This window comes from Clavelina lepadiformis, chromosome 7 (assembly GCF_947623445.1).
Source record: "Clavelina lepadiformis chromosome 7, kaClaLepa1.1, whole genome shotgun sequence".
In the NCBI taxonomy this organism is placed as follows: Eukaryota; Metazoa; Chordata; class Ascidiacea; order Aplousobranchia; family Clavelinidae; genus Clavelina; species Clavelina lepadiformis.
The window spans coordinates 1,061,219-1,084,245 of NC_135246.1; the positions used below are offsets into that span (position 1 = coordinate 1,061,219).

At 38.8% G+C, this 23,027-nt stretch overlaps 8 protein-coding genes across 16 annotated transcripts; 4 read left to right on the forward strand and 4 right to left on the reverse strand.

The window, feature by feature from the left end:
• The first annotated feature begins 1,147 nt into the window (after window positions 1–1,147).
• Window positions 1,148–7,011, forward strand: LOC143465972 (uncharacterized). Its single transcript, XM_076964528.1, has 14 exons — window positions 1,148–1,287; window positions 1,440–1,590; window positions 1,765–1,886; window positions 2,411–2,543; window positions 3,195–3,261; window positions 3,872–4,436; window positions 4,528–4,640; window positions 4,768–4,901; window positions 4,986–5,196; window positions 5,380–5,490; window positions 5,850–6,000; window positions 6,158–6,303; window positions 6,372–6,467; window positions 6,738–7,011. The coding sequence occupies exons 1-14, from the start codon at window positions 1,257–1,259 to the stop codon at window positions 6,906–6,908; spliced, it is 2,202 nt and encodes a 733-aa protein (XP_076820643.1). The 5' UTR covers window positions 1,148–1,256; the 3' UTR covers window positions 6,909–7,011.
• Window positions 6,625–8,623, reverse strand: LOC143465973 (protein Son-like). Of its 2 annotated transcripts, none has more exons than XM_076964530.1 (4): window positions 7,739–8,623; window positions 7,333–7,526; window positions 7,023–7,141; window positions 6,625–6,919 (listed from the first exon to the last, which is right to left on the reverse strand). In XM_076964530.1, exons 1-3 carry the CDS (start codon window positions 7,824–7,826, stop codon window positions 7,028–7,030), a joined length of 396 nt encoding a protein of 131 aa, XP_076820645.1. In that variant the 5' UTR covers window positions 7,827–8,623; the 3' UTR covers window positions 6,625–6,919; window positions 7,023–7,027. The 2 variants fall into 2 exon arrangements, with proteins under 2 accessions (XP_076820645.1, XP_076820644.1); XM_076964529.1 differs by having other exon boundaries at window positions 6,625–6,936; window positions 7,739–8,622.
• Window positions 8,624–9,426: 803 nt separating this feature from the next.
• LOC143465978 (uncharacterized) lies at window positions 9,427–11,536 on the forward strand. The gene is made up of 7 exons (XM_076964539.1): window positions 9,427–9,528; window positions 9,613–9,823; window positions 10,008–10,118; window positions 10,478–10,628; window positions 10,786–10,931; window positions 11,000–11,095; window positions 11,366–11,536. The coding sequence occupies exons 1-7, from the start codon at window positions 9,467–9,469 to the stop codon at window positions 11,534–11,536; spliced, it is 948 nt and encodes a 315-aa protein (XP_076820654.1). The 5' UTR covers window positions 9,427–9,466.
• Window positions 11,253–13,251, reverse strand: LOC143465979 (protein Son-like). Of its 2 annotated transcripts, none has more exons than XM_076964541.1 (4): window positions 12,367–13,251; window positions 11,961–12,154; window positions 11,651–11,769; window positions 11,253–11,547 (listed from the first exon to the last, which is right to left on the reverse strand). In XM_076964541.1, the coding sequence occupies exons 1-3, from the start codon at window positions 12,452–12,454 to the stop codon at window positions 11,656–11,658; spliced, it is 396 nt and encodes a 131-aa protein (XP_076820656.1). In that variant the 5' UTR covers window positions 12,455–13,251; the 3' UTR covers window positions 11,253–11,547; window positions 11,651–11,655. The 2 variants fall into 2 exon arrangements, with proteins under 2 accessions (XP_076820656.1, XP_076820655.1); XM_076964540.1 differs by having other exon boundaries at window positions 11,253–11,564; window positions 12,367–13,250.
• An 803-nt stretch (window positions 13,252–14,054) lies between these two features.
• On the forward strand, window positions 14,055–16,164 carry LOC143466080 (uncharacterized). Its single transcript, XM_076964684.1, has 7 exons — window positions 14,055–14,156; window positions 14,241–14,451; window positions 14,636–14,746; window positions 15,106–15,256; window positions 15,414–15,559; window positions 15,628–15,723; window positions 15,994–16,164. Exons 1-7 carry the CDS (start codon window positions 14,095–14,097, stop codon window positions 16,162–16,164), a joined length of 948 nt encoding a protein of 315 aa, XP_076820799.1. The 5' UTR covers window positions 14,055–14,094.
• LOC143466081 (protein Son-like) lies at window positions 15,881–18,334 on the reverse strand. Of its 4 annotated transcripts, none has more exons than XM_076964686.1 (5): window positions 17,636–17,873; window positions 16,995–17,139; window positions 16,589–16,782; window positions 16,279–16,397; window positions 15,881–16,175 (listed from the first exon to the last, which is right to left on the reverse strand). In XM_076964686.1, exons 1-4 carry the CDS (start codon window positions 17,663–17,665, stop codon window positions 16,284–16,286), a joined length of 483 nt encoding a protein of 160 aa, XP_076820801.1. In that variant the 5' UTR covers window positions 17,666–17,873; the 3' UTR covers window positions 15,881–16,175; window positions 16,279–16,283. The 4 variants fall into 4 exon arrangements, with proteins under 4 accessions (XP_076820801.1, XP_076820800.1, XP_076820803.1 ...); XM_076964685.1 differs by having other exon boundaries at window positions 15,881–16,192; window positions 17,636–17,856; XM_076964688.1 differs by lacking the exon at window positions 17,636–17,873 and having other exon boundaries at window positions 15,881–16,192; window positions 16,995–17,370.
• Window positions 18,335–18,612: 278 nt separating this feature from the next.
• LOC143466089 (uncharacterized) lies at window positions 18,613–20,722 on the forward strand. The gene is made up of 7 exons (XM_076964695.1): window positions 18,613–18,714; window positions 18,799–19,009; window positions 19,194–19,304; window positions 19,664–19,814; window positions 19,972–20,117; window positions 20,186–20,281; window positions 20,552–20,722. Exons 1-7 carry the CDS (start codon window positions 18,653–18,655, stop codon window positions 20,720–20,722), a joined length of 948 nt encoding a protein of 315 aa, XP_076820810.1. The 5' UTR covers window positions 18,613–18,652.
• On the reverse strand, window positions 20,439–22,888 carry LOC143466090 (protein Son-like). 4 transcript variants are annotated; one of them, XM_076964697.1, is made up of 5 exons: window positions 22,194–22,431; window positions 21,553–21,697; window positions 21,147–21,340; window positions 20,837–20,955; window positions 20,439–20,733 (listed from the first exon to the last, which is right to left on the reverse strand). In XM_076964697.1, exons 1-4 carry the CDS (start codon window positions 22,221–22,223, stop codon window positions 20,842–20,844), a joined length of 483 nt encoding a protein of 160 aa, XP_076820812.1. In that variant the 5' UTR covers window positions 22,224–22,431; the 3' UTR covers window positions 20,439–20,733; window positions 20,837–20,841. The 4 variants fall into 4 exon arrangements, with proteins under 4 accessions (XP_076820812.1, XP_076820811.1, XP_076820814.1 ...); XM_076964696.1 differs by having other exon boundaries at window positions 20,439–20,750; window positions 22,194–22,414; XM_076964699.1 differs by lacking the exon at window positions 22,194–22,431 and having other exon boundaries at window positions 20,439–20,750; window positions 21,553–21,928.
• Window positions 22,889–23,027: the final 139 nt, after the last annotated feature.

The following is a 23,027-nucleotide window of genomic DNA, read 5'->3' on the forward strand; positions in this document are numbered from 1 at the left end:
AAAAGATGGGATAAATTTAATGGAATAAAATAACATTTACATAAAGTGTTTAAAAAAGTTAAAATTAGGTTTAAGATAATTTGTAAACTTTCATTCGTTAGGTCAGTAATATGTTTGCCTACAAATAAAGCAGACACTTATAAGAAAATACCTTTGCCTAGTTGCCCGTGAGAGTTGTTGTGATGTCATTTGATTTGGTCGTCAATTCGGATTTGTGGCGTCCTTTGTTACCAAACTTGGCTTTTGCAGGCGCAGTATGCCGTAGACTTAATGCAGCCCAGACTACAGTAACTTTGACTTAGGACGTTATAAATTACCGTAATTGTTATTGTAACGAAGTTATTCCTTTATCCTCTTCGAAAACTGTCATTCTTTCCAGTCAGGATAGGTTAGTCATATTACATTATTATGGACGCCAGATTGGAAAGTTTACTTAGTGCACGAAAGCAAGGAGATAAAAATTAATTGCGCATACAATGGCTATTGTTTGATCTTATTGCGCGAGGGATTTCTCACCCAAAAGAACAAACTTTCTAATCTGGTATGGATTTAACACTGAGGCCTAAATATTGATCTGCAGACGTGACCGGCTATGGAATGTCTTTGCATAGACTTCAACTTCACTTCATCAGTCTAGCATCAGTTTTTGTTACTTAGTTACATTAAGTCTAGCTGCAGTAATTGTAATAGCCTAGTTACAATCAATAGCGTGCATTTCAGTGAGTAGTAGCTATCTACTACAGTTACATTAGCAACTATTTGATACTGTGATACATATTTCTGAATTTAGACTAGTTTATACACCACATTGCTGATATAGACATGTTAGCTACATTAGGCATGATACAGTAAGCCTACCTAAATTTTGATATTGAGAAGGTTTCATATCTAATATTGTAATACCTTGTTTCGTTTTAAGCAAATGGCTTTCCAGTGGTTGTTGTAAACTCATATGTTTTTCCTCTTGTACTTGTTAATTCTTTGTATTGGTCTATAATTTTATTTTTTTGCAATCGTCTATGAAAAGCAAAAAGCTTGGTGCTAGCCTTGTTTCAGCAAAACATACTATTTTTTTTATCGATTTATTAATTATAATTATTGCATTTTATTTCATTTAAATATGTTTTTTATTCATTTCTTTAGAAACTAAGATCACGAAAGTTAATTTAGACGGAAATGTAATTTCTGTGTTTTTTAATATTTTTGTATATTTTACTTCTAATTTTTGAAGTGAAAACTAACTAAATAATCCAGAAATGGGAAACGGCTGCACTTCGTATAAAGCAGGTAAATTGTTTTAAAATGTCTGACTTAGAATGTTTGAACAAAAGTTTCAGTTAACTTTAGAGCTTGTTTAAAAAATTTTTTCTTTCTTTGAAGGTATTGTATACAATATACTTTCAACAAATGGTACTTTAAAAACTTTATTAATGATTCAGTAAAATTGGCCGAAACCACAACAAAACTGCCCAAGTTAAAACTGGTGCTTGTTGGTGAGTCGACGGGAGGGAAATCAAGTATTTTGGAAAGGTTTGAGAAAAATCATTTTCAAGATGAATACCTACCCACTAAAACTGTTAATATTATCAGGTAAATAACAGCAAAACTTGCACTAATTTTTACGCACGTTTACTTCCATGCTATATATTAACAATGAAACCATAGGAAGCTATATAAATAACTTGATAAGCATGTGCATAAAATTGAACGCACCCGTGTTTGAGACTGCATGTAGTCTATGCATATGAAATATTTTCTGTGCAGTGTCGTGAAAAAAGTCAACATTCCCGACCAAGGTATCATCTCATTAGAACTTTGGGATGTACCAGACCATGAGAGGACTGATCTCAGGAAATCCTACTATTTAAACGCTGACGCTGTAATAGGTACGTAGTTAGTCATGTGCCAACGTTAGGTCTACGTTTTCATAATTATGATAATTTAGTTGAGTGTTTAAACAATCGTTTGTTTAGCCAGAATATCCCGTTTTTGTAATCTTGGCATTTTTATCTTTAAACCTGTATAACATGATTTATCATTAAAATAACATGAAACCACTCGCATTAATTTTGATTACGAATGATGCAGCTTAAATATTACATAGTTACAGGAAATATTCGTAGACCTTCGATCGATACTCATATTCGGAATTATAAGCCACTTCAAATATGATGGATTGCTTTTAAGTTTACCCGTTTGAGCATCCAAGGCTTACTAAGATTTATGTTAAACCATTAAGTTGTATAAGTATAATACACATTTTGTTTGCAAAAAAATTCCAAAATGCAAAATCTATTCTTAACCATTACACAACATTTTTTAAGCAAAATATGTGTGACCTTAATCTCATCATTATCGATTTTTTAAAGTAAAAATTTAAATTAATAACAACAGTTATTCTTCTATTTAGTGGTTGTTGATCTTGCTGATGACGAAAATGCATTTGACAATGCCGTAAAATGGAAGCATGATGTATCATCAAACTTACTACATTCCAGACCAGTCGATAAGTCAACAGTGGTTGATCACAGCAATGCTGCAAGGTAGTGATAAAACACTAGCACAGCTTTAAAAACTTGGAAACAGAAACCACTTAATTTTTATTACATTTTCCTCTTTTGTCCCGATGTAATTATTGTGGTTATTTTAGTGTGATTGTGTTTCTACCAAGAGCTGATTGCATTGTGTTGTTGACAACTAATTCATCTACAAAGTCAAAAATCAAGAGTGCACTTATCATGTGTCAAGAAGCACTTAAGAACACTCTGACCAAATGAATAGCTTCTTAAGATTTTTAATTTGACGATAACAACAAAGTTTGTTTCTGGTTTCTACACAAAGGGTTTGATGAAACTATAAAGTTGTCACTAAAGCTGATTTACAATGACCAATATAAAAAGTTAGCGTTGTTTAAGCTGGGGGAAATTCTGACATTTCTTGTGTGTTTTATCATGGTTCTGCGAAACTATTTTATCCTGGCGAAGATTAGATTGTCTGAAATCTTTCTTTGTCATCTCTCTTTGACACCAAGAGACAAAACAAATAAAAGTCAAAAAGCACGGCCCTGTAGTTAAATATTTGATCAACCATTCAAGGCGTTTTACATAACGCTCAGCTGTAAATATAATCACTGTCTCCTTCTATTGTAGCATTAGATAATAATCACATAATTTAATCTTTGTGTGGTTTTGTAGGTTGGACTACTTCAAACCAAAATCCAATGCTGTACCTTTGCTCTTGCTCGGAAATAAATTTGACCTCGTGAGTCTTTCTTTCTTTTTTTATTTCGGCTGGAAACTAATGCTTGTCAGCCATGTTACAATACAGCTTTTAATTTAAACTCCACGAAATATTGCTCACCAAGTCGGTACCAGGCTGCAAATTGTTGTGAATGTTACGGTCGTTATTAATGCTAATTGGAAATTGCTAATGGTAGCAACGACTGAATAACAATAAAGTGCTGTGAAGTCGAGTACGATATAAATCAGTTAATGTTGGCCGTTATCTGGCTGGAATGTGGGTAAAATCATTATCGACTGCTGAAAGGAAAATTGTCAGTCAACATAATTTGTATTGACATGTTTTATCAGTGAAATTATCATAATCTTTTACTTTACGCATTCTGATATATAATCGATTTATTCTTTTTCTCATTAGTAGGTTACAATAAGCAGTACTAGTGGTCAGTGGCTATTGAATTGAATAATACCTGGTTGATAATGGAAATGATATCATAATGTTTTTTAAAACCGACACGATTTTATACTCTCCACTTGAGTTTTGTTATACATGCAAATATTTGACTGCTGTATAGGTTTGTATAGTTTCAAACATTTTTCCGCCTCCATCTTCATTAAAGTTGTATTCGTAGGTCAAAGAAGCTTTCCTCCGCGAGCAGTACTCCCTGTATGACGCAACGTCATCTCAAGCACACAATAGTGCAACGCATCGTGGCAATAATGACATCACAGACAATGGCACGCATCCAGAAGAGATGAACACGACTTACCCCGACCTTGTCAATAGCACGGAATCAGGAAAACTGGGTGAAGAAGAAGATAACACGGAAGATGTTAAAAGTGACACTACTCCTCCTGCAAAGAGCGCAGAAGATGTTGAGGAGAAAGAAAAGCCTCCAGTGAATGGAAGTTGTGAAGATGAACACAAAGAAGGAGCAAACGAATCAACCACAGCGGAAACACCACCTGACCACGCATCCAATGAAACTAAACCTCTCCTGGAAAATGGAAATCTCGCAGATGATGGTGTCACCATGGAAATCGATAATCCTGGACATAAATCTGATAATAATAATATCACTGATAATCCTGAACCTTCCGTTGATGGTGAAGGACCTGATCCCCCAGCCGCATCACAAGATGAGTTGGAAGCAGAAAAACCTTCAACCGAAACACAAAACGGCGATGAATCTGATGGCATGTTATTTATTCTAAATTTGGAATGATTTTTAGCAAGTTTTTTTTTTATTCATTGGACGTCATCTGTATTCAACTCATTCATTTTCAGTTGATGAGATTCATGCAACACAAAAGAAGTTCAAAAAATTATCACCAAAGGATTTATTTATCCACAATCAAGAAATGGAAACCCTACAAGAAGAAAATAAACCGAAATTGTTGGTCAGTTTCTATGTTAATCCCACACCAAAAATATCGCGGGAGTCGTGTTCTAACAACGTTGTTATACCAGTGTTTTAATGTCATGTTAGGTTGTATAAAGAGTTATTTAAAGTGATGTTTGTTCAAGGTGACTGCTCAGGCGAAAACAAAAAGCTTAAGCACGGATGGTGTCAGTGCGCCAAGCATAGCGACTACTTTCATGTTACCGCCTTGCATCGAGCAATTAGAAAAATGCGCAGAAGAACACGGATTTATTGCGGGGTATTTATTATCTCGTATATGACGTGGATATTACATTGAAAATTTTTGAAAATCGTTTGTTTGTCGTGAAACCTTACTCTACAGAATTCCTGTATCCGCCAAAGATTCAAAAGGTGGAATTCACGAAGCAATGCAGTCTCTCATACGTCATGTCGTCAGCAAACGTCACGATACGTCAACAGAACGGAAACGTAAAACTGACGAAAGTACAAGTATGAGGTCCGAATTCAGTCAGGTGAAGAGGACGAAAAATCAGCAAAATCACACGTCGGCGAATGGATTCAGTCAGTTGCGGGTGTGTTTGAAGTGACGCGGCAAACTGCTAAAAATCTATGTTTAAATTAAAGCAATTTTTTTCGCTTTGTATCAGATGGAGTTTGTATTCGGTTAAGATTACTGTCAATCAAATGTAAGACTGGTGCTGTAGTTTAGAAGAGAATAGAACCAGCTCCGTTTTTAAGATGCTTTTTACTCACAGGAAGTGGGTGTCATTGAAATTGACGAGGTCTTAAAGAAGTGCAACGATGTTTTGAGAGAAGCTGATAATATGAACACGGCATACCGTGAATCTATCCACATTTTCAAGAAGGTTTGTCTGCTGTTTTCAACTAAACTACCCATTCTCTCTTTGTGTGTGTGTATCACAGTTAATATGTTTTACGTGCAATGCATTAACTTTCTGACTGTTCCGCAAACATTTGTGGCTTAATTCTTGTACCTTTTTCATTACTGGGCTCATTCGCTCATTCATTTTGTACCTAAAGCGGCGATTGTTAATTAAGACGATCGCATTGCTTTTCTGTGCACTGTTGTATAATTTTAGCTTGGTTGTGGTACTGGACGCTTCTCCGTTTGGACGTCAGCAAATAAATCTTTCTCCCCAGTAATTAACTTGTGAAAGTGGTTCACTGGGATACAGAGCATTAAAAGCAACATTTCGACATACAGGCCTGCTTTCAACGTCAACTGATCGGTAGCAGACAAGCAAGTATTGAAGAATGTATTTCGGCCGTCAAGGATTCAGTGGAATCTCCGTCGTGGACAAATAATGGCACAAGCGATATTAGGGCCAAATTGTTACGCGCTGAAGCAAAACCAGGTAATAATCTTTGTTTGCATATTCGTTGCCTCCTGTACTGGCTGTATACTAATTCATGTAACGGCAAGTTGAGACATTGAACGTATGATCAGAGCTCCCAAGAAAACTCCCTATTAGTTTAGTCGCGCGTCATGCCGCTGTATTTTTGTTTATTCAGAGTTTAGACTGGTGACAATTGAAGAAGAGAATTTCCTTAATCTTTCGATTTCAAGCCTCAGCGATGGCGTAGATGGCAGGAACAATAAGAATGAAATCGCGCCACCTTCTGATTTACTTTTTATTCTCGGTATCTATCACGAAAAGGTAAAGACGGTTTTTATTCCCCCACCCTAGGTTTTAATTGCGTAATTATCCTTTAAAATTCTGCCCAGGTTCACAAGTCATGCAGTAATGTGATGCTGTCTTCTGTGCAATTGGAGGAAGTTCTTCTTCAGCTGCATAAACAAATTTCAGCGAAAGAAGAGAATGTGAGCATTTCTCTGTCAAGTGTTTTCTTAAACTGATACAGCCGGTTGGGCACTTGAGCTTTAAAACATACTGTACCCATACTATTGCGCCAGTTTTCCTTACAACTGCCACTCACGAACCAGCAACCGTGACGACGAAAAAATTACGCTATTGTAATAACTTTCTCCATTATTTCGTAATTGTACAACAAATTTCTACAAAAGTGAACTTTATTCGTAAGAAAAATATCATTGAAATCCTCCCCGCAACGAAATATTTTATTCCCACAGGCCTGGGACATCGCAGTAGCATCTGGTCTCTCCCAATCCAACGTCAAAGACATAATGGCGTGTTTAGCCCGAGCAAAAGTTCGCGTCAAGGGCACGGCGGACCAGCTCAAAGATACGAGACGGTCGGTGAAGGCGACACAGGCGAAGATTCGAGCTACTTTGTTGTTTTGACTTTTTTTCCACTGTCACGTTGGAATCACTGTAAATTTTTTATCGTTTTGCAATATCGACAACTTTTAGAGCAAGGTGCACTTAATACATTGAAAATCACTTTATTTCTGGTACCTGGTTTAACCTGGGATTAATCCCATGCCTTGTAACGCTGCAGTTGCCGCTTGTGACTTCGCTAGTTTCTTGTTCATCGACGCTACAGAAGGTTGATAGAATGTATCGTTCACTCGAACCTGAACAGGCAACGCAGCAGAAAATAATTGTACATTTAACGTTGATCACTGATTTAGTTTTCTTGATTTTAAGAGGTTCGTCACGTCATAACATGGGTGCAATTTCTAAGGAACTAAACATGACTGCGGCAGTACATTAGCAGCATTAATATTAACAATGAAGTATACAAAGCAGGGTCCAGAACACAAACCTTAAACATGAAACTTCGACTGTGATCTGGTCCCGAGTTCAAGACAAGAACAAAGTCCGGCGGCTTCCATCTTCTCTTGCTGCAGATTTCCATCAGAGCACTCACCGGGTGCTTTCCCGATAAATCTCTCACCACTGGGTGTGTCTTTGCTACGGGGGGTGTGGATGTGGGGCCCTCCATCATGCTGCTTAACCCTGGTATAAAATATTTTTCAACCAACTGTGAAAATACGAAGTTCAAGAGAGTTCATTAAAGTCAGTGATTTTTAACATTTTAAAGGGCTTTGCGAACCTGTAGCTGGTTTCGTAACCAATCAACGGAAATAAACAAAGGTATTTACGAGGTATTATACATTCAGTTAATATCTGCATCCATGCATTCTCCGCAATTGCTCAGTGGCTTTTACCTTTCCTATCAGTCTTCACATTGACGCGAAGCGGTTCGAGCATGCCCACGTTGGTCTTCCCCAGGGATTCACCCTCCTTCCACCCCATCTTCTGCAGCAGGCACTTCCCGATGCCGCCAACTTGTTGCCCCGCGTTCAAGGTTTCCTGGTAAAGGTGAATAATTGTCGATATTCGACATGATACTGCTCGGGATTGCTTTCATTATGAACGATATGTGTTAAATTAAGTATACGTATGAAGAGGCATGCAAGACTTTCCTTCGTTACACAAACCCGTTTTGTACGTATTTAAAAAGACAAAGAGTGAAATAACGTTAGGCAAAGCTCTTTTGCTACTCTGTTCACATCACATCGGTATCTTCCAGCTCTTCTTTTGTGAAAGTTCCGATGAACAGACAGTTTTGATTTTTTGTTATATTGCACAAATGTGGAACTGCTCGTCAGGAATACTGAACAGGAGCAAATGTCGTTCATAATTAGCTCAGGGATATTCAAGGGTATTGCATCAACAGCGTAACTACGATTCGAGCCCAGCTCATATACACTATTTACGAGCCAAGCAGGTTGATCGAGCTGACACATTTCTCCGAATATGATTGTAAAATCTAAGTAGCAGCAAAGAAGCTTTGCCTAATGTTACCAACTGTTGACAAAAGACAGTGTTGGATCCTCATAAAATTCTGTTTTAATTTCTTCTTGCTGGTTGGAGCTGAAAAAAATCCAAGTTAATATGATGCTACAAGCTGTTTGTGGGCTTATGAAGGACAATTTGCTTCATTTGAGACAAAACCGACACAACAGTCACTTAGGATAGAAGCTGTTTTCAACAAACTCCAACAATTGAATTTGTCAATTCAATAAAAGAGCTATGATTAGCACGCCACTGCTGTTTATATTGAAGTATTATAAACCCTGGCAATTTGGTCGACATTATGTTTTCTGCATTTCTATGAAATTGATATTTCTATGGGACATTTCTATGAAATGAATGCTGTGTCACAATGCAGCCCATAAACAGCATTATTACACAGCTTGATTAGAACCTTGGTTAGAGACATACGATACAAACAATCATCAGCTATGTATCCAAGCACATAATACTCTGGCGTAATCACAAAATAAGTCTGATATTTTCAAGTTCATCACCATTTTTTCTCCATTCTCCTGGTAAGCTGATGTTTATTTTTTACCAACGGCACGTAACACTTGATATTTTTTAAGGGGTCATATCCCAATTCAAAGAGATAGGCTTTTTAATGCAAAGTACATTAAATCAAGAAGCTACCAACGCAAAACTACATGATAAACCTACCATGAATTTTGGATTGCAACGAGATCTAGGTTATGACTTATGACTGTCTGCAGTCTTAATTTGGACAAAATCCATGTAGGCCTACTCAGTTTTCTATAACAGCTGCCTAAACTTTACAACAAGTTTTTAGCTTAAAATTTTAGGACAAATACTCCAAAATACCAAAAATTCAAACCCACACAAAATTCACAACTTAGCCTAGACCTGGAACCAGCTGTCGCCAAAACAACAACAAATTACTCCGTATCGACGTCACATGCGCATTGGACCGGAAAATTTCTTACTCTTTTTAATATGACGCATTGAGTGCGAACACGCAACAATCACCGGGTTGCCGGCTCAAAATTGTCTTTCCATTGGCAAGTGACCCCTTAAGCACGGATGGTGTCAGTGCGCCAAGTATAGCGACTACTTTCATGTTACCGCCTTGCATCGAGCAATTAGAAAAATGCGCAGAAGAACACGGATTTATTGCGGGGTATTTCTTATCTCGTACTGTATATGACGTCGATATTACATTCAAAATTTTTGTAAATCGTTTTGTTTGTACCTTACCTTGCAGAATTCCTGTATCCGCCAAAGATTCAAAAGGTGGAATTCACGAAGCAATGCAGTCTCTCATACGTCATGTCGTCAGCAAACGTCACGATACGTCAACAGAACGGAAACGTAAAACTGACGAAAGTACAAGTATGAGGTCCGAATTCAGTCAGGTGAAGAGGACGAAAAATCAGCAAAATCACACGTCGGTGAATGGATTCAGTCAGTTGCGGGTGTGTTTGAAGTGACGTTGCAAACTGCAAAAAATCTATGTTTAAATTAAAGCAATTTTTTTCGCTTTGTATCAGATGGAGTTTGTATTCGGTTAAGATTACTGTCAATCAAATGTAAGACTGGTGCTGTAGTTCAAAAGAGAATAGGACCAGCTCCGTTTGTTAAGATGCTTTTTACTCACAGGAAGTGGGTGTTATAGAAATTGACGAGGTCTTAAAGAAGTGCAACGATGTTTTGAGAGAAGCTGATAATATGAACACGGCATACCGTGAATCTATCCACATTTTCAAGAAGGTTTGTCAGCTGTTTGCAACTAGATCACCCATTTTCTCTTTGTGTGTGTGTATCACAGTTAATATGTTTTACGTGAAATGCATTAACTTTCTGACTGTTCCGCAAACATTTGTGGCTTAATTCTTGTACCTTTTTCATTACTGGGCTCATTCGCTCATTCATTTTGTACCTAAAGCGGCGATTGTTAATTAAGATGATCGCATTGGTTTTCTGTGCACTGTTGTATAATTTTAGCTTGGTTGTGGTACTGGAAGCTTCTCCGTTTGGACGTCAGCAAATAAATCTTTCTCCCCAGTAATTAACTTGTGAAAGTGGTTCACTGGGATACAGAGCATTAAAAGCAACATTTCGACATACAGGCCTGCTTTCAACGTCAACTGATCGGTAGCAGACAAGCAAGTATTGAAGAATGTATTTCGGCCGTCAAGGATTCAGTGGAATCTCCGTCGTGGACAAATAATGGCACAAGCGATATTAGGGCCAAATTGTTACGCGCTGAAGCAAAACCAGGTAATAATCTTTGTTTGCATATTCGTTGCCTCCTGTACTGGCTGTATACTAATTCATGTAACGGCAAGTTCAGACATTGAACGTATGATCAGAGCTCCCAAGAAAACTCCCTATTAGTTTAGTCGCGCGTCATGCCGCTGTCTTTTTGTTTATTCAGAGTTTAGACTGGTGACAATTGAAGAAGAGAAATTCCTCAATCTTTCAATTTCAAGCCTCAGTGATCGCGTAGATGGCAGGAACAATAAGAATGAAATCGCGCCACCTTCCGGTTTACTTTTTATTCTCGGTATCTATCACGAAAAGGTAAAGACGGTTTTTATTCCCCCACCCTAGGTTTTAATTGCGTAATTATCCTTTAAAATTCTGCCCAGGTTCACAAGTCATGCAGTAATGTGATGCTGTCTTCTGTGCAATTGGAGGAAGTTCTTCTTCAGCTGCATAAACAAATTTCAGCGAAAGAAGAGAATGTGAGCATTTCTCTGTCAAGTGTTTTCTTAAACTGATACAGCCGGTTGGGCACTTGAGCTTTAAAACATACTGTACCCATACTATTGCGCCAGTTTTCCTTACAACTGCCACTCACGAACCAGCAACCGTGACGACGAAAAAATTACGCTATTGTAATAACTTTCTCCATTATTTCGTAATTGTACAACAAATTTCTACAAAAGTGAACTTTATTCGTAAGAAAAATATCATTGAAATCCTCCCCGCAACGAAATATTTTATTCCCACAGGCCTGGGACATCGCAGTAGCATCTGGTCTCTCCCAATCCAACGTCAAAGACATAATGGCGTGTTTAGCCCGAGCAAAAGTTCGCGTCAAGGGCACGGCGGACCAGCTCAAAGATACGAGACGGTCGGTGAAGGCGACACAGGCGAAGATTCGAGCTACTTTGTTGTTTTGACTTTTTTTCCACTGTCACGTTGGAATCACTGTAAATTTTTTATCCTTTTGCAATATCGACAACTTTTAGAGCAAGGTGCACTTAATACATTGAAAATCACTTTATTTCTGGTACCTGGTTTAACCTGGGATTAATCCCATGCCTTGTAACGCTGCAGTTGCCGCTTGTGACTTCGCTAGTTTCTTGTTCATCGACGCTACAGAAGGTTGATAGAATGTATCGTTCACTCGAACCTGAACAGGCAACGCAGCAGAAAATAATTGTACATTTAACGTTGATCACTGATTTAGTTTTCTTGATTTTAAGAGGTTCGTCACGTCATAACATGGGTGCAATTTCTAAGGAACTAAACATGACTGCGGCAGTACATTAGCAGCATTAATATTAACAATGAAGTATACAAAGCAGGGTCCAGAACACAAACCTTAAACATGAAACTTCGACTGTGATCTGGTCCCGAGTTCAAGACAAGAACAAAGTCCGGCGGCTTCCATCTTCTCTTGCTGCAGATTTCCATCAGAGCACTCACCGGGTGCTTTCCCGATAAATCTCTCACCACTGGGTGTGTCTTTGCTACGGGGGGTGTGGATGTGGGGCCCTCCATCATGCTGCTTAACCCTGGTATAAAATATTTTTCAACCAACTGTGAAAATACGAAGTTCAAGAGAGTTCATTAAAGTCAGTGATTTTTAACATTTTAAAGGGCTTTGCGAACCTGTAGCTGGTTTCGTAACCAATCAACGGAAATAAACAAAGGTATTTACGAGGTATTATACATTCAGTTAATATCTGCATCCATGCATTCTCCGCAATTGCTCAGTGGCTTTTACCTTTCCTATCAGTCTTCACATTGACGCGAAGCGGTTCGAGCATGCCCACGTTGGTCTTCCCCAGGGATTCACCCTCCTTCCACCCCATCTTCTGCAGCAGGCACTTCCCGATGCCGCCAACTTGTTGCCCCGCGTTCAAGGTTTCCTGGTAAAGGTGAATAATTGTCGATATTCGACATGATACTGCTCGGGATTGCTTTCATTATGAACGATATGTGTTAAATTAAGTATACGTATGAAGAGGCATGCAAGACTTTCCTTCGTTACACAAACCCGTTTTGTACGTATTTAAAAAGACAAAGAGTGAAATAACGTTAGGCAAAGCTCTTTTGCTACTCTGTTCACATCACATCGGTATCTTCCAGCTCTTCTTTTGTGAAAGTTCCGATGAACAGACAGTTTTGATTTTTTGTTATATTGCACAAATGTGGAACTGCTCGTCAGGAATACTGAACAGGAGCAAATGTCGTTCATAATTAGCTCAGGGATATTCAAGGGTATTGCATCAACAGCGTAACTACGATTCGAGCCCAGCTCATATACACTATTTACGAGCCAAGCAGGTTGATCGAGCTGACACATTTCTCCGAATATGATTGTAAAATCTAAGTAGCAGCAAAGAAGCTTTGCCTAATGTTACCAACTGTTGACAAAAGACAGTGTTGGATCCTCATAAAATTCTGTTTTAATTTCTTCTTGCTGGTTGGAGCTGAAAAAAATCCAAGTTAATATGATGCTACAAGCTGTTTGTGGGCTTATGAAGGACAATTTGCTTCATTTGAGACAAAACCGACACAACAGTCACTTAGGATAGAAGCTGTTTTCAACAAACTCCAACAATTGAATTTGTCAATTCAATAAAAGAGCTATGATTAGCACGCCACTGCTGTTTATATTGAAGTATTATAAACCCTGGCAATTTGGTCGACATTATGTTTTCTGCATTTCTATGAAATTGATATTTCTATGGGACATTTCTATGAAATGAATGCTGTGTCACAATGCAGCCCATAAACAGCATTATTACACAGCTTGATTAGAACCTTGGTTAGAGACATACGATACAAACAATCATCAGCTATGTATCCAAGCACATAATACTCTGGCGTAATCACAAAATAAGTCTGATATTTTCAAGTTCATCACCATTTTTTCTCCATTCTCCTGGTAAGCTGATGTTTATTTTTTACCAACGGCACGTAACACTTGATATTTTTTAAGGGGTCATATCCCAATTCAAAGAGATAGGCTTTTTAATGCAAAGTACATTAAATCAAGAAGCTACCAACGCAAAACTACATGATAAACCTACCATGAATTTTGGATTGCAACGAGATCTAGGTTATGACTTATGACTGTCTGCAGTCTTAATTTGGACAAAATCCATGTAGGCCTACTCAGTTTTCTATAACAGCTGCCTAAACTTTACAACAAGTTTTTAGCTTAAAATTTTAGGACAAATACTCCAAAATACCAAAAATTCAAACCCACACAAAATTCACAACTTAGCCTAGACCTGGAACCAGCTGTCGCCAAAACAACAACAAATTACTCCGTATCGACGTCACATGCGCATTGGACCGGAAAATTTCTTACTCTTTTTAATATGACGCATTGAGTGCGAACACGCAACAATCACCGGGTTGCCGGCTCAAAATTGTCTTTCCATTGGCAAGTGACCCCTTAAGCACGGATGGTGTCAGTGCGCCAAGTATAGCGACTACTTTCATGTTACCGCCTTGCATCGAGCAATTAGAAAAATGCGCAGAAGAACACGGATTTATTGCGGGGTATTTCTTATCTCGTACTGTATATGACGTCGATATTACATTCAAAATTTTTGTAAATCGTTTTGTTTGTACCTTACCTTGCAGAATTCCTGTATCCGCCAAAGATTCAAAAGGTGGAATTCACGAAGCAATGCAGTCTCTCATACGTCATGTCGTCAGCAAACGTCACGATACGTCAACAGAACGGAAACGTAAAACTGACGAAAGTACAAGTATGAGGTCCGAATTCAGTCAGGTGAAGAGGACGAAAAATCAGCAAAATCACACGTCGGTGAATGGATTCAGTCAGTTGCGGGTGTGTTTGAAGTGACGTTGCAAACTGCAAAAAATCTATGTTTAAATTAAAGCAATTTTTTTCGCTTTGTATCAGATGGAGTTTGTATTCGGTTAAGATTACTGTCAATCAAATGTAAGACTGGTGCTGTAGTTCAAAAGAGAATAGGACCAGCTCCGTTTGTTAAGATGCTTTTTACTCACAGGAAGTGGGTGTTATAGAAATTGACGAGGTCTTAAAGAAGTGCAACGATGTTTTGAGAGAAGCTGATAATATGAACACGGCATACCGTGAATCTATCCACATTTTCAAGAAGGTTTGTCAGCTGTTTGCAACTAGATCACCCATTTTCTCTTTGTGTGTGTGTATCACAGTTAATATGTTTTACGTGAAATGCATTAACTTTCTGACTGTTCCGCAAACATTTGTGGCTTAATTCTTGTACCTTTTTCATTACTGGGCTCATTCGCTCATTCATTTTGTACCTAAAGCGGCGATTGTTAATTAAGATGATCGCATTGGTTTTCTGTGCACTGTTGTATAATTTTAGCTTGGTTGTGGTACTGGAAGCTTCTCCGTTTGGACGTCAGCAAATAAATCTTTCTCCCCAGTAATTAACTTGTGAAAGTGGTTCACTGGGATACAGAGCATTAAAAGCAACATTTCGACATACAGGCCTGCTTTCAACGTCAACTGATCGGTAGCAGACAAGCAAGTATTGAAGAATGTATTTCGGCCGTCAAGGATTCAGTGGAATCTCCGTCGTGGACAAATAATGGCACAAGCGATATTAGGGCCAAATTGTTACGCGCTGAAGCAAAACCAGGTAATAATCTTTGTTTGCATATTCGTTGCCTCCTGTACTGGCTGTATACTAATTCATGTAACGGCAAGTTCAGACATTGAACGTATGATCAGAGCTCCCAAGAAAACTCCCTATTAGTTTAGTCGCGCGTCATGCCGCTGTCTTTTTGTTTATTCAGAGTTTAGACTGGTGACAATTGAAGAAGAGAAATTCCTCAATCTTTCAATTTCAAGCCTCAGTGATCGCGTAGATGGCAGGAACAATAAGAATGAAATCGCGCCACCTTCCGGTTTACTTTTTATTCTCGGTATCTATCACGAAAAGGTAAAGACGGTTTTTATTCCCCCACCCTAGGTTTTAATTGCGTAATTATCCTTTAAAATTCTGCCCAGGTTCACAAGTCATGCAGTAATGTGATGCTGTCTTCTGTGCAATTGGAGGAAGTTCTTCTTCAGCTGCATAAACAAATTTCAGCGAAAGAAGAGAATGTGAGCATTTCTCTGTCAAGTGTTTTCTTAAACTGATACAGCCGGTTGGGCACTTGAGCTTTAAAACATACTGTACCCATACTATTGCGCCAGTTTTCCTTACAACTGCCACTCACGAACCAGCAACCGTGACGACGAAAAAATTACGCTATTGTAATAACTTTCTCCATTATTTCGTAATTGTACAACAAATTTCTACAAAAGTGAACTTTATTCGTAAGAAAAATATCATTGAAATCCTCCCCGCAACGAAATATTTTATTCCCACAGGCCTGGGACATCGCAGTAGCATCTGGTCTCTCCCAATCCAACGTCAAAGACATAATGGCGTGTTTAGCCCGAGCAAAAGTTCGCGTCAAGGGCACGGCGGACCAGCTCAAAGATACGAGACGGTCGGTGAAGGCGACACAGGCGAAGATTCGAGCTACTTTGTTGTTTTGACTTTTTTTCCACTGTCACGTTGGAATCACTGTAAATTTTTTATCCTTTTGCAATATCGACAACTTTTAGAGCAAGGTGCACTTAATACATTGAAAATCACTTTATTTCTGGTACCTGGTTTAACCTGGGATTAATCCCATGCCTTGTAACGCTGCAGTTGCCGCTTGTGACTTCGCTAGTTTCTTGTTCATCGACGCTACAGAAGGTTGATAGAATGTATCGTTCACTCGAACCTGAACAGGCAACGCAGCAGAAAATAATTGTACATTTAACGTTGATCACTGATTTAGTTTTCTTGATTTTAAGAGGTTCGTCACGTCATAACATGGGTGCAATTTCTAAGGAACTAAACATGACTGCGGCAGTACATTAGCAGCATTAATATTAACAATGAAGTATACAAAGCAGGGTCCAGAACACAAACCTTAAACATGAAACTTCGACTGTGATCTGGTCCCGAGTTCAAGACAAGAACAAAGTCCGGCGGCTTCCATCTTCTCTTGCTGCAGATTTCCATCAGAGCACTCACCGGGTGCTTTCCCGATAAATCTCTCACCACTGGGTGTGTCTTTGCTACGGGGGGTGTGGATGTGGGGCCCTCCATCATGCTGCTTAACCCTGGTATAAAATATTTTTCAACCAACTGTGAAAATACGCAGTTCAAGAGAGTTCATTAAAGTCAGTGATTTTTAACATTTTAAAGGGCTTTGCGAACCTGTAACTGGTTTCGTAACCAATCAACGGAAATAAACAAAGGTATTTACGAGGTATTATACATTCAGTTAATATCTGCATCCATGCATTCTCCGCAATTGCTCAGTGGCTTTTACCTTTCCTATCAGTCTTCACATTGACGCGAAGCGGTTCGAGCATGCCCACGTTGGTCTTCCCCAGGGATTCACCCTCCTTCCACCCCATCTTCTGCAGCAGGCACTTCCCGATGCCGCCAACTTGTTGCCCCGCGTTCAAGGTTTCCTGGTAAAGGCGAATAATTGTCGAAATTCGAGATGATACTGGCCGGAATTGCTTTCATTATGAACGATATGTGTTAAATTAAGTATACGTATGAAGAGGCATGCAAGACTTTCCTTCGTTACACAAACCCGTTTTGTACGTATTTAAAAAGACAAAGAGTGAAATAACGTTAGGCAAAGCTCTTTTGCTACTCTGTTCACATCACATCGGTATCTTCCTTCTTCTTTTGTGAAAGTTCCGATGAACAGACAGTTTTGATTTTTTGTTATATTGCACAACTGTGGAACTGCTGGTCAGGAATACTGAACAGGAGCAAGTGTCGTTCATAATTAGCTCAGGGTATTTAAGGGTGTTGCATCAACAGCGTAACTGCTATTCAAGCCTAGTTCACATACACTATTTATGAGCCAGCCAGGTGGATCGAGCTGACACATTTCTCCGAATATGATTGTCAAATCTAAGTAGTAGCAAAGGAGCTTTGCCTAAGGTTACCAACTGTTGACAAAAGACAGTGTTGGATCCTCATAAAATTCTGTTTTAATTTCTTCTTGCTGGTTTGAGCTGAAAAAAATCCAAGTTAATATGATGCTACAAGCTGTTTGTGGGCTTATAAAGGACAATTTGCTTCATTTGAAACAAAAACGACACAACATGCAGTCACTTAGGATAGAAGCTGTTTTAAAGAATTTCAACAATTGAATTTGTCAATTCAATAAAAGAGCTATGATTAGCACGCCATTGTTGTTTATATTGAGATATTATAAACCCTGGCCATTTGGTCGACATTTTCTTTTCTGCATTTCTATGAATGTTGTGTCACAATGCAGCCCATAAACAGCATTATTACACGGCTTGATTAGAACCTTGGTTAGAGACATACGACACAAACAATCATTAGCTATGTACCCAAGCACATAATACTCTGGCGTAATCACAAAATAAGTCTGACATTTTCAAGTTCATCACCATTTTTTCTCCATTCTCCTGGTAAGCTGATGTTTATTTTTTACTAACTGCACGTAACACTTGATATTTTTTAAGGGGTCATATCCCAATTCAAAGAGATAGGCTTTTCAATGCAAAGTACATTAAATCAAGAAGCTGCCATGAATTTTGGATTGCAACCAGATCTAGGTTATGACTGCCTACAGTCTTAATTTGGACAAAACCCAAGTACTCAGTATTCTATAACAACTGCCTAAACTTTACAACAAGTTTTTAGCTTAAAATTTTAGGACAAGTACTCCAAAATACCAAAAATTCAAACCCACACAAAATTCACAACTTAGCCTAGACCTAGAACCAGCTCAAGCTGTCGCCAAAACAACAAAAAACTACTCGTATCGACGTCACATGCGCATTGGACCGGAAAATTTCTTACTCTTTTTAATATGACGCATTGAGTGCGAACACGCAACAATCACCGGGTTGCCGGCTCAAAATTGTCTTTCCATTGGCAAGTGACCCCTTAAGCACGGATGGTGTCAGTGCGCCAAGTATAGCGACTACTTTCATGTTACCGCCTTGCATCGAGCAATTAGAAAAATGCGCAGAAGAACACGGATTTATTGCGGGGTATTTCTTATCTCGTACTGTATATGACGTCGATATTACATTCAAAATTTTTGTAAATCGTTTTGTTTGTACCTTACCTTGCAGAATTCCTGTATCCGCCAAAGATTCAAAAGGTGGAATTCACGAAGCAATGCAGTCTCTCATACGTCATGTCGTCAGCAAACGTCACGATACGTCAACAGAACGGAAACGTAAAACTGACGAAAGTACAAGTATGAGGTCCGAATTCAGTCAGGTGAAGAGGACGAAAAATCAGCAAAATCACACGTCGGTGAATGGATTCAGTCAGTTGCGGGTGTGTTTGAAGTGACGTTGCAAACTGCAAAAAATCTATGTTTAAATTAAAGCAATTTTTTTCGCTTTGTATCAGATGGAGTTTGTATTCGGTTAAGATTACTGTCAATCAAATGTAAGACTGGTGCTGTAGTTCAAAAGAGAATAGGACCAGCTCCGTTTGTTAAGATGCTTTTTACTCACAGGAAGTGGGTGTTATAGAAATTGACGAGGTCTTAAAGAAGTGCAACGATGTTTTGAGAGAAGCTGATAATATGAACACGGCATACCGTGAATCTATCCACATTTTCAAGAAGGTTTGTCAGCTGTTTGCAACTAGATCACCCATTTTCTCTTTGTGTGTGTGTATCACAGTTAATATGTTTTACGTGAAATGCATTAACTTTCTGACTGTTCCGCAAACATTTGTGGCTTAATTCTTGTACCTTTTTCATTACTGGGCTCATTCGCTCATTCATTTTGTACCTAAAGCGGCGATTGTTAATTAAGATGATCGCATTGGTTTTCTGTGCACTGTTGTATAATTTTAGCTTGGTTGTGGTACTGGAAGCTTCTCCGTTTGGACGTCAGCAAATAAATCTTTCTCCCCAGTAATTAACTTGTGAAAGTGGTTCACTGGGATACAGAGCATTAAAAGCAACATTTCGACATACAGGCCTGCTTTCAACGTCAACTGATCGGTAGCAGACAAGCAAGTATTGAAGAATGTATTTCGGCCGTCAAGGATTCAGTGGAATCTCCGTCGTGGACAAATAATGGCACAAGCGATATTAGGGCCAAATTGTTACGCGCTGAAGCAAAACCAGGTAATAATCTTTGTTTGCATATTCGTTGCCTCCTGTACTGGCTGTATACTAATTCATGTAACGGCAAGTTCAGACATTGAACGTATGATCAGAGCTCCCAAGAAAACTCCCTATTAGTTTAGTCGCGCGTCATGCCGCTGTCTTTTTGTTTATTCAGAGTTTAGACTGGTGACAATTGAAGAAGAGAAATTCCTCAATCTTTCAATTTCAAGCCTCAGTGATCGCGTAGATGGCAGGAACAATAAGAATGAAATCGCGCCACCTTCCGGTTTACTTTTTATTCTCGGTATCTATCACGAAAAGGTAAAGACGGTTTTTATTCCCCCACCCTAGGTTTTAATTGCGTAATTATCCTTTAAAATTCTGCCCAGGTTCACAAGTCATGCAGTAATGTGATGCTGTCTTCTGTGCAATTGGAGGAAGTTCTTCTTCAGCTGCATAAACAAATTTCAGCGAAAGAAGAGAATGTGAGCATTTCTCTGTCAAGTGTTTTCTTAAACTGATACAGCCGGTTGGGCACTTGAGCTTTAAAACATACTGTACCCATACTATTGCGCCAGTTTTCCTTACAACTGCCACTCACGAACCAGCAACCGTGACGACGAAAAAATTACGCTATTGTAATAACTTTCTCCATTATTTCGTAATTGTACAACAAATTTCTACAAAAGTGAACTTTATTCGTAAGAAAAATATCATTGAAATCCTCCCCGCAACGAAATATTTTATTCCCACAGGCCTGGGACATCGCAGTAGCATCTGGTCTCTCCCAATCCAACGTCAAAGACATAATGGCGTGTTTAGCCCGAGCAAAAGTTCGCGTCAAGGGCACGGCGGACCAGCTCAAAGATACGAGACGGTCGGTGAAGGCGACACAGGCGAAGATTCGAGCTACTTTGTTGTTTTGACTTTTTTTCCACTGTCACGTTGGAATCACTGTAAATTTTTTATCCTTTTGCAATATCGACAACTTTTAGAGCAAGGTGCACTTAATACATTGAAAATCACTTTATTTCTGGTACCTGGTTTAACCTGGGATTAATCCCATGCCTTGTAACGCTGCAGTTGCCGCTTGTGACTTCGCTAGTTTCTTGTTCATCGACGCTACAGAAGGTTGATAGAATGTATCGTTCACTCGAACCTGAACAGGCAACGCAGCAGAAAATAATTGTACATTTAACGTTGATCACTGATTTAGTTTTCTTGATTTTAAGAGGTTCGTCACGTCATAACATGGGTGCAATTTCTAAGGAACTAAACATGACTGCGGCAGTACATTAGCAGCATTAATATTAACAATGAAGTATACAAAGCAGGGTCCAGAACACAAACCTTAAACATGAAACTTCGACTGTGATCTGGTCCCGAGTTCAAGACAAGAACAAAGTCCGGCGGCTTCCATCTTCTCTTGCTGCAGATTTCCATCAGAGCACTCACCGGGTGCTTTCCCGATAAATCTCTCACCACTGGGTGTGTCTTTGCTACGGGGGGTGTGGATGTGGGGCCCTCCATCATGCTGCTTAACCCTGGTATAAAATATTTTTCAACCAACTGTGAAAATACGCAGTTCAAGAGAGTTCATTAAAGTCAGTGATTTTTAACATTTTAAAGGGCTTTGCGAACCTGTAACTGGTTTCGTAACCAATCAACGGAAATAAACAAAGGTATTTACGAGGTATTATACATTCAGTTAATATCTGCATCCATGCATTCTCCGCAATTGCTCAGTGGCTTTTACCTTTCCTATCAGTCTTCACATTGACGCGAAGCGGTTCGAGCATGCCCACGTTGGTCTTCCCCAGGGATTCACCCTCCTTCCACCCCATCTTCTGCAGCAGGCACTTCCCGATGCCGCCAACTTGTTGCCCCGCGTTCAAGGTTTCCTGGTAAAGGCGAATAATTGTCGAAATTCGAGATGATACTGGCCGGAATTGCTTTCATTATGAACGATATGTGTTAAATTAAGTATACGTATGAAGAGGCATGCAAGACTTTCCTTCGTTACACAAACCCGTTTTGTACGTATTTAAAAAGACAAAGAGTGAAATAACGTTAGGCAAAGCTCTTTTGCTACTCTGTTCACATCACATCGGTATCTTCCTTCTTCTTTTGTGAAAGTTCCGATGAACAGACAGTTTTGATTTTTTGTTATATTGCACAACTGTGGAACTGCTGGTCAGGAATACTGAACAGGAGCAAGTGTCGTTCATAATTAGCTCAGGGTATTTAAGGGTGTTGCATCAACAGCGTAACTGCTATTCAAGCCTAGTTCACATACACTATTTATGAGCCAGCCAGGTGGATCGAGCTGACACATTTCTCCGAATATGATTGTCAAATCTAAGTAGTAGCAAAGGAGCTTTGCCTAAGGTTACCAACTGTTGACAAAAGACAGTGTTGGATCCTCATAAAATTCTGTTTTAATTTCTTCTTGCTGGTTTGAGCTGAAAAAAATCCAAGTTAATATGATGCTACAAGCTGTTTGTGGGCTTATAAAGGACAATTTGCTTCATTTGAAACAAAAACGACACAACATGCAGTCACTTAGGATAGAAGCTGTTTTAAAGAATTTCAACAATTGAATTTGTCAATTCAATAAAAGAGCTATGATTAGCACGCCATTGTTGTTTATATTGAGATATTATAAACCCTGGCCATTTGGTCGACATTTTCTTTTCTGCATTTCTATGAATGTTGTGTCACAATGCAGCCCATAAACAGCATTATTACACGGCTTGATTAGAACCTTGGTTAGAGACATACGACACAAACAATCATTAGCTATGTACCCAAGCACATAATACTCTGGCGTAATCACAAAATAAGTCTGACATTTTCAAGTTCATCACCATTTTTTCTCCATTCTCCTGGTAAGCTGATGTTTATTTTTTACTAACTGCACGTAACACTTGATATTTTTTAAGGGGTCATATCCCAATTCAAAGAGATAGGCTTTTCAATGCAAAGTACATTAAATCAAGAAGCTGCCATGAATTTTGGATTGCAACCAGATCTAGGTTATGACTGCCTACAGTCTTAATTTGGACAAAACCCAAGTACTCAGTATTCTATAACAACTGCCTAAACTTTACAACAAGTTTTTAGCTTAAAATTTTAGGACAAGTACTCCAAAATACCAAAAATTCAAACCCACACAAAATTCACAACTTAGCCTAGACCTAGAACCAGCTCAAGCTGTCGCCAAAACAACAA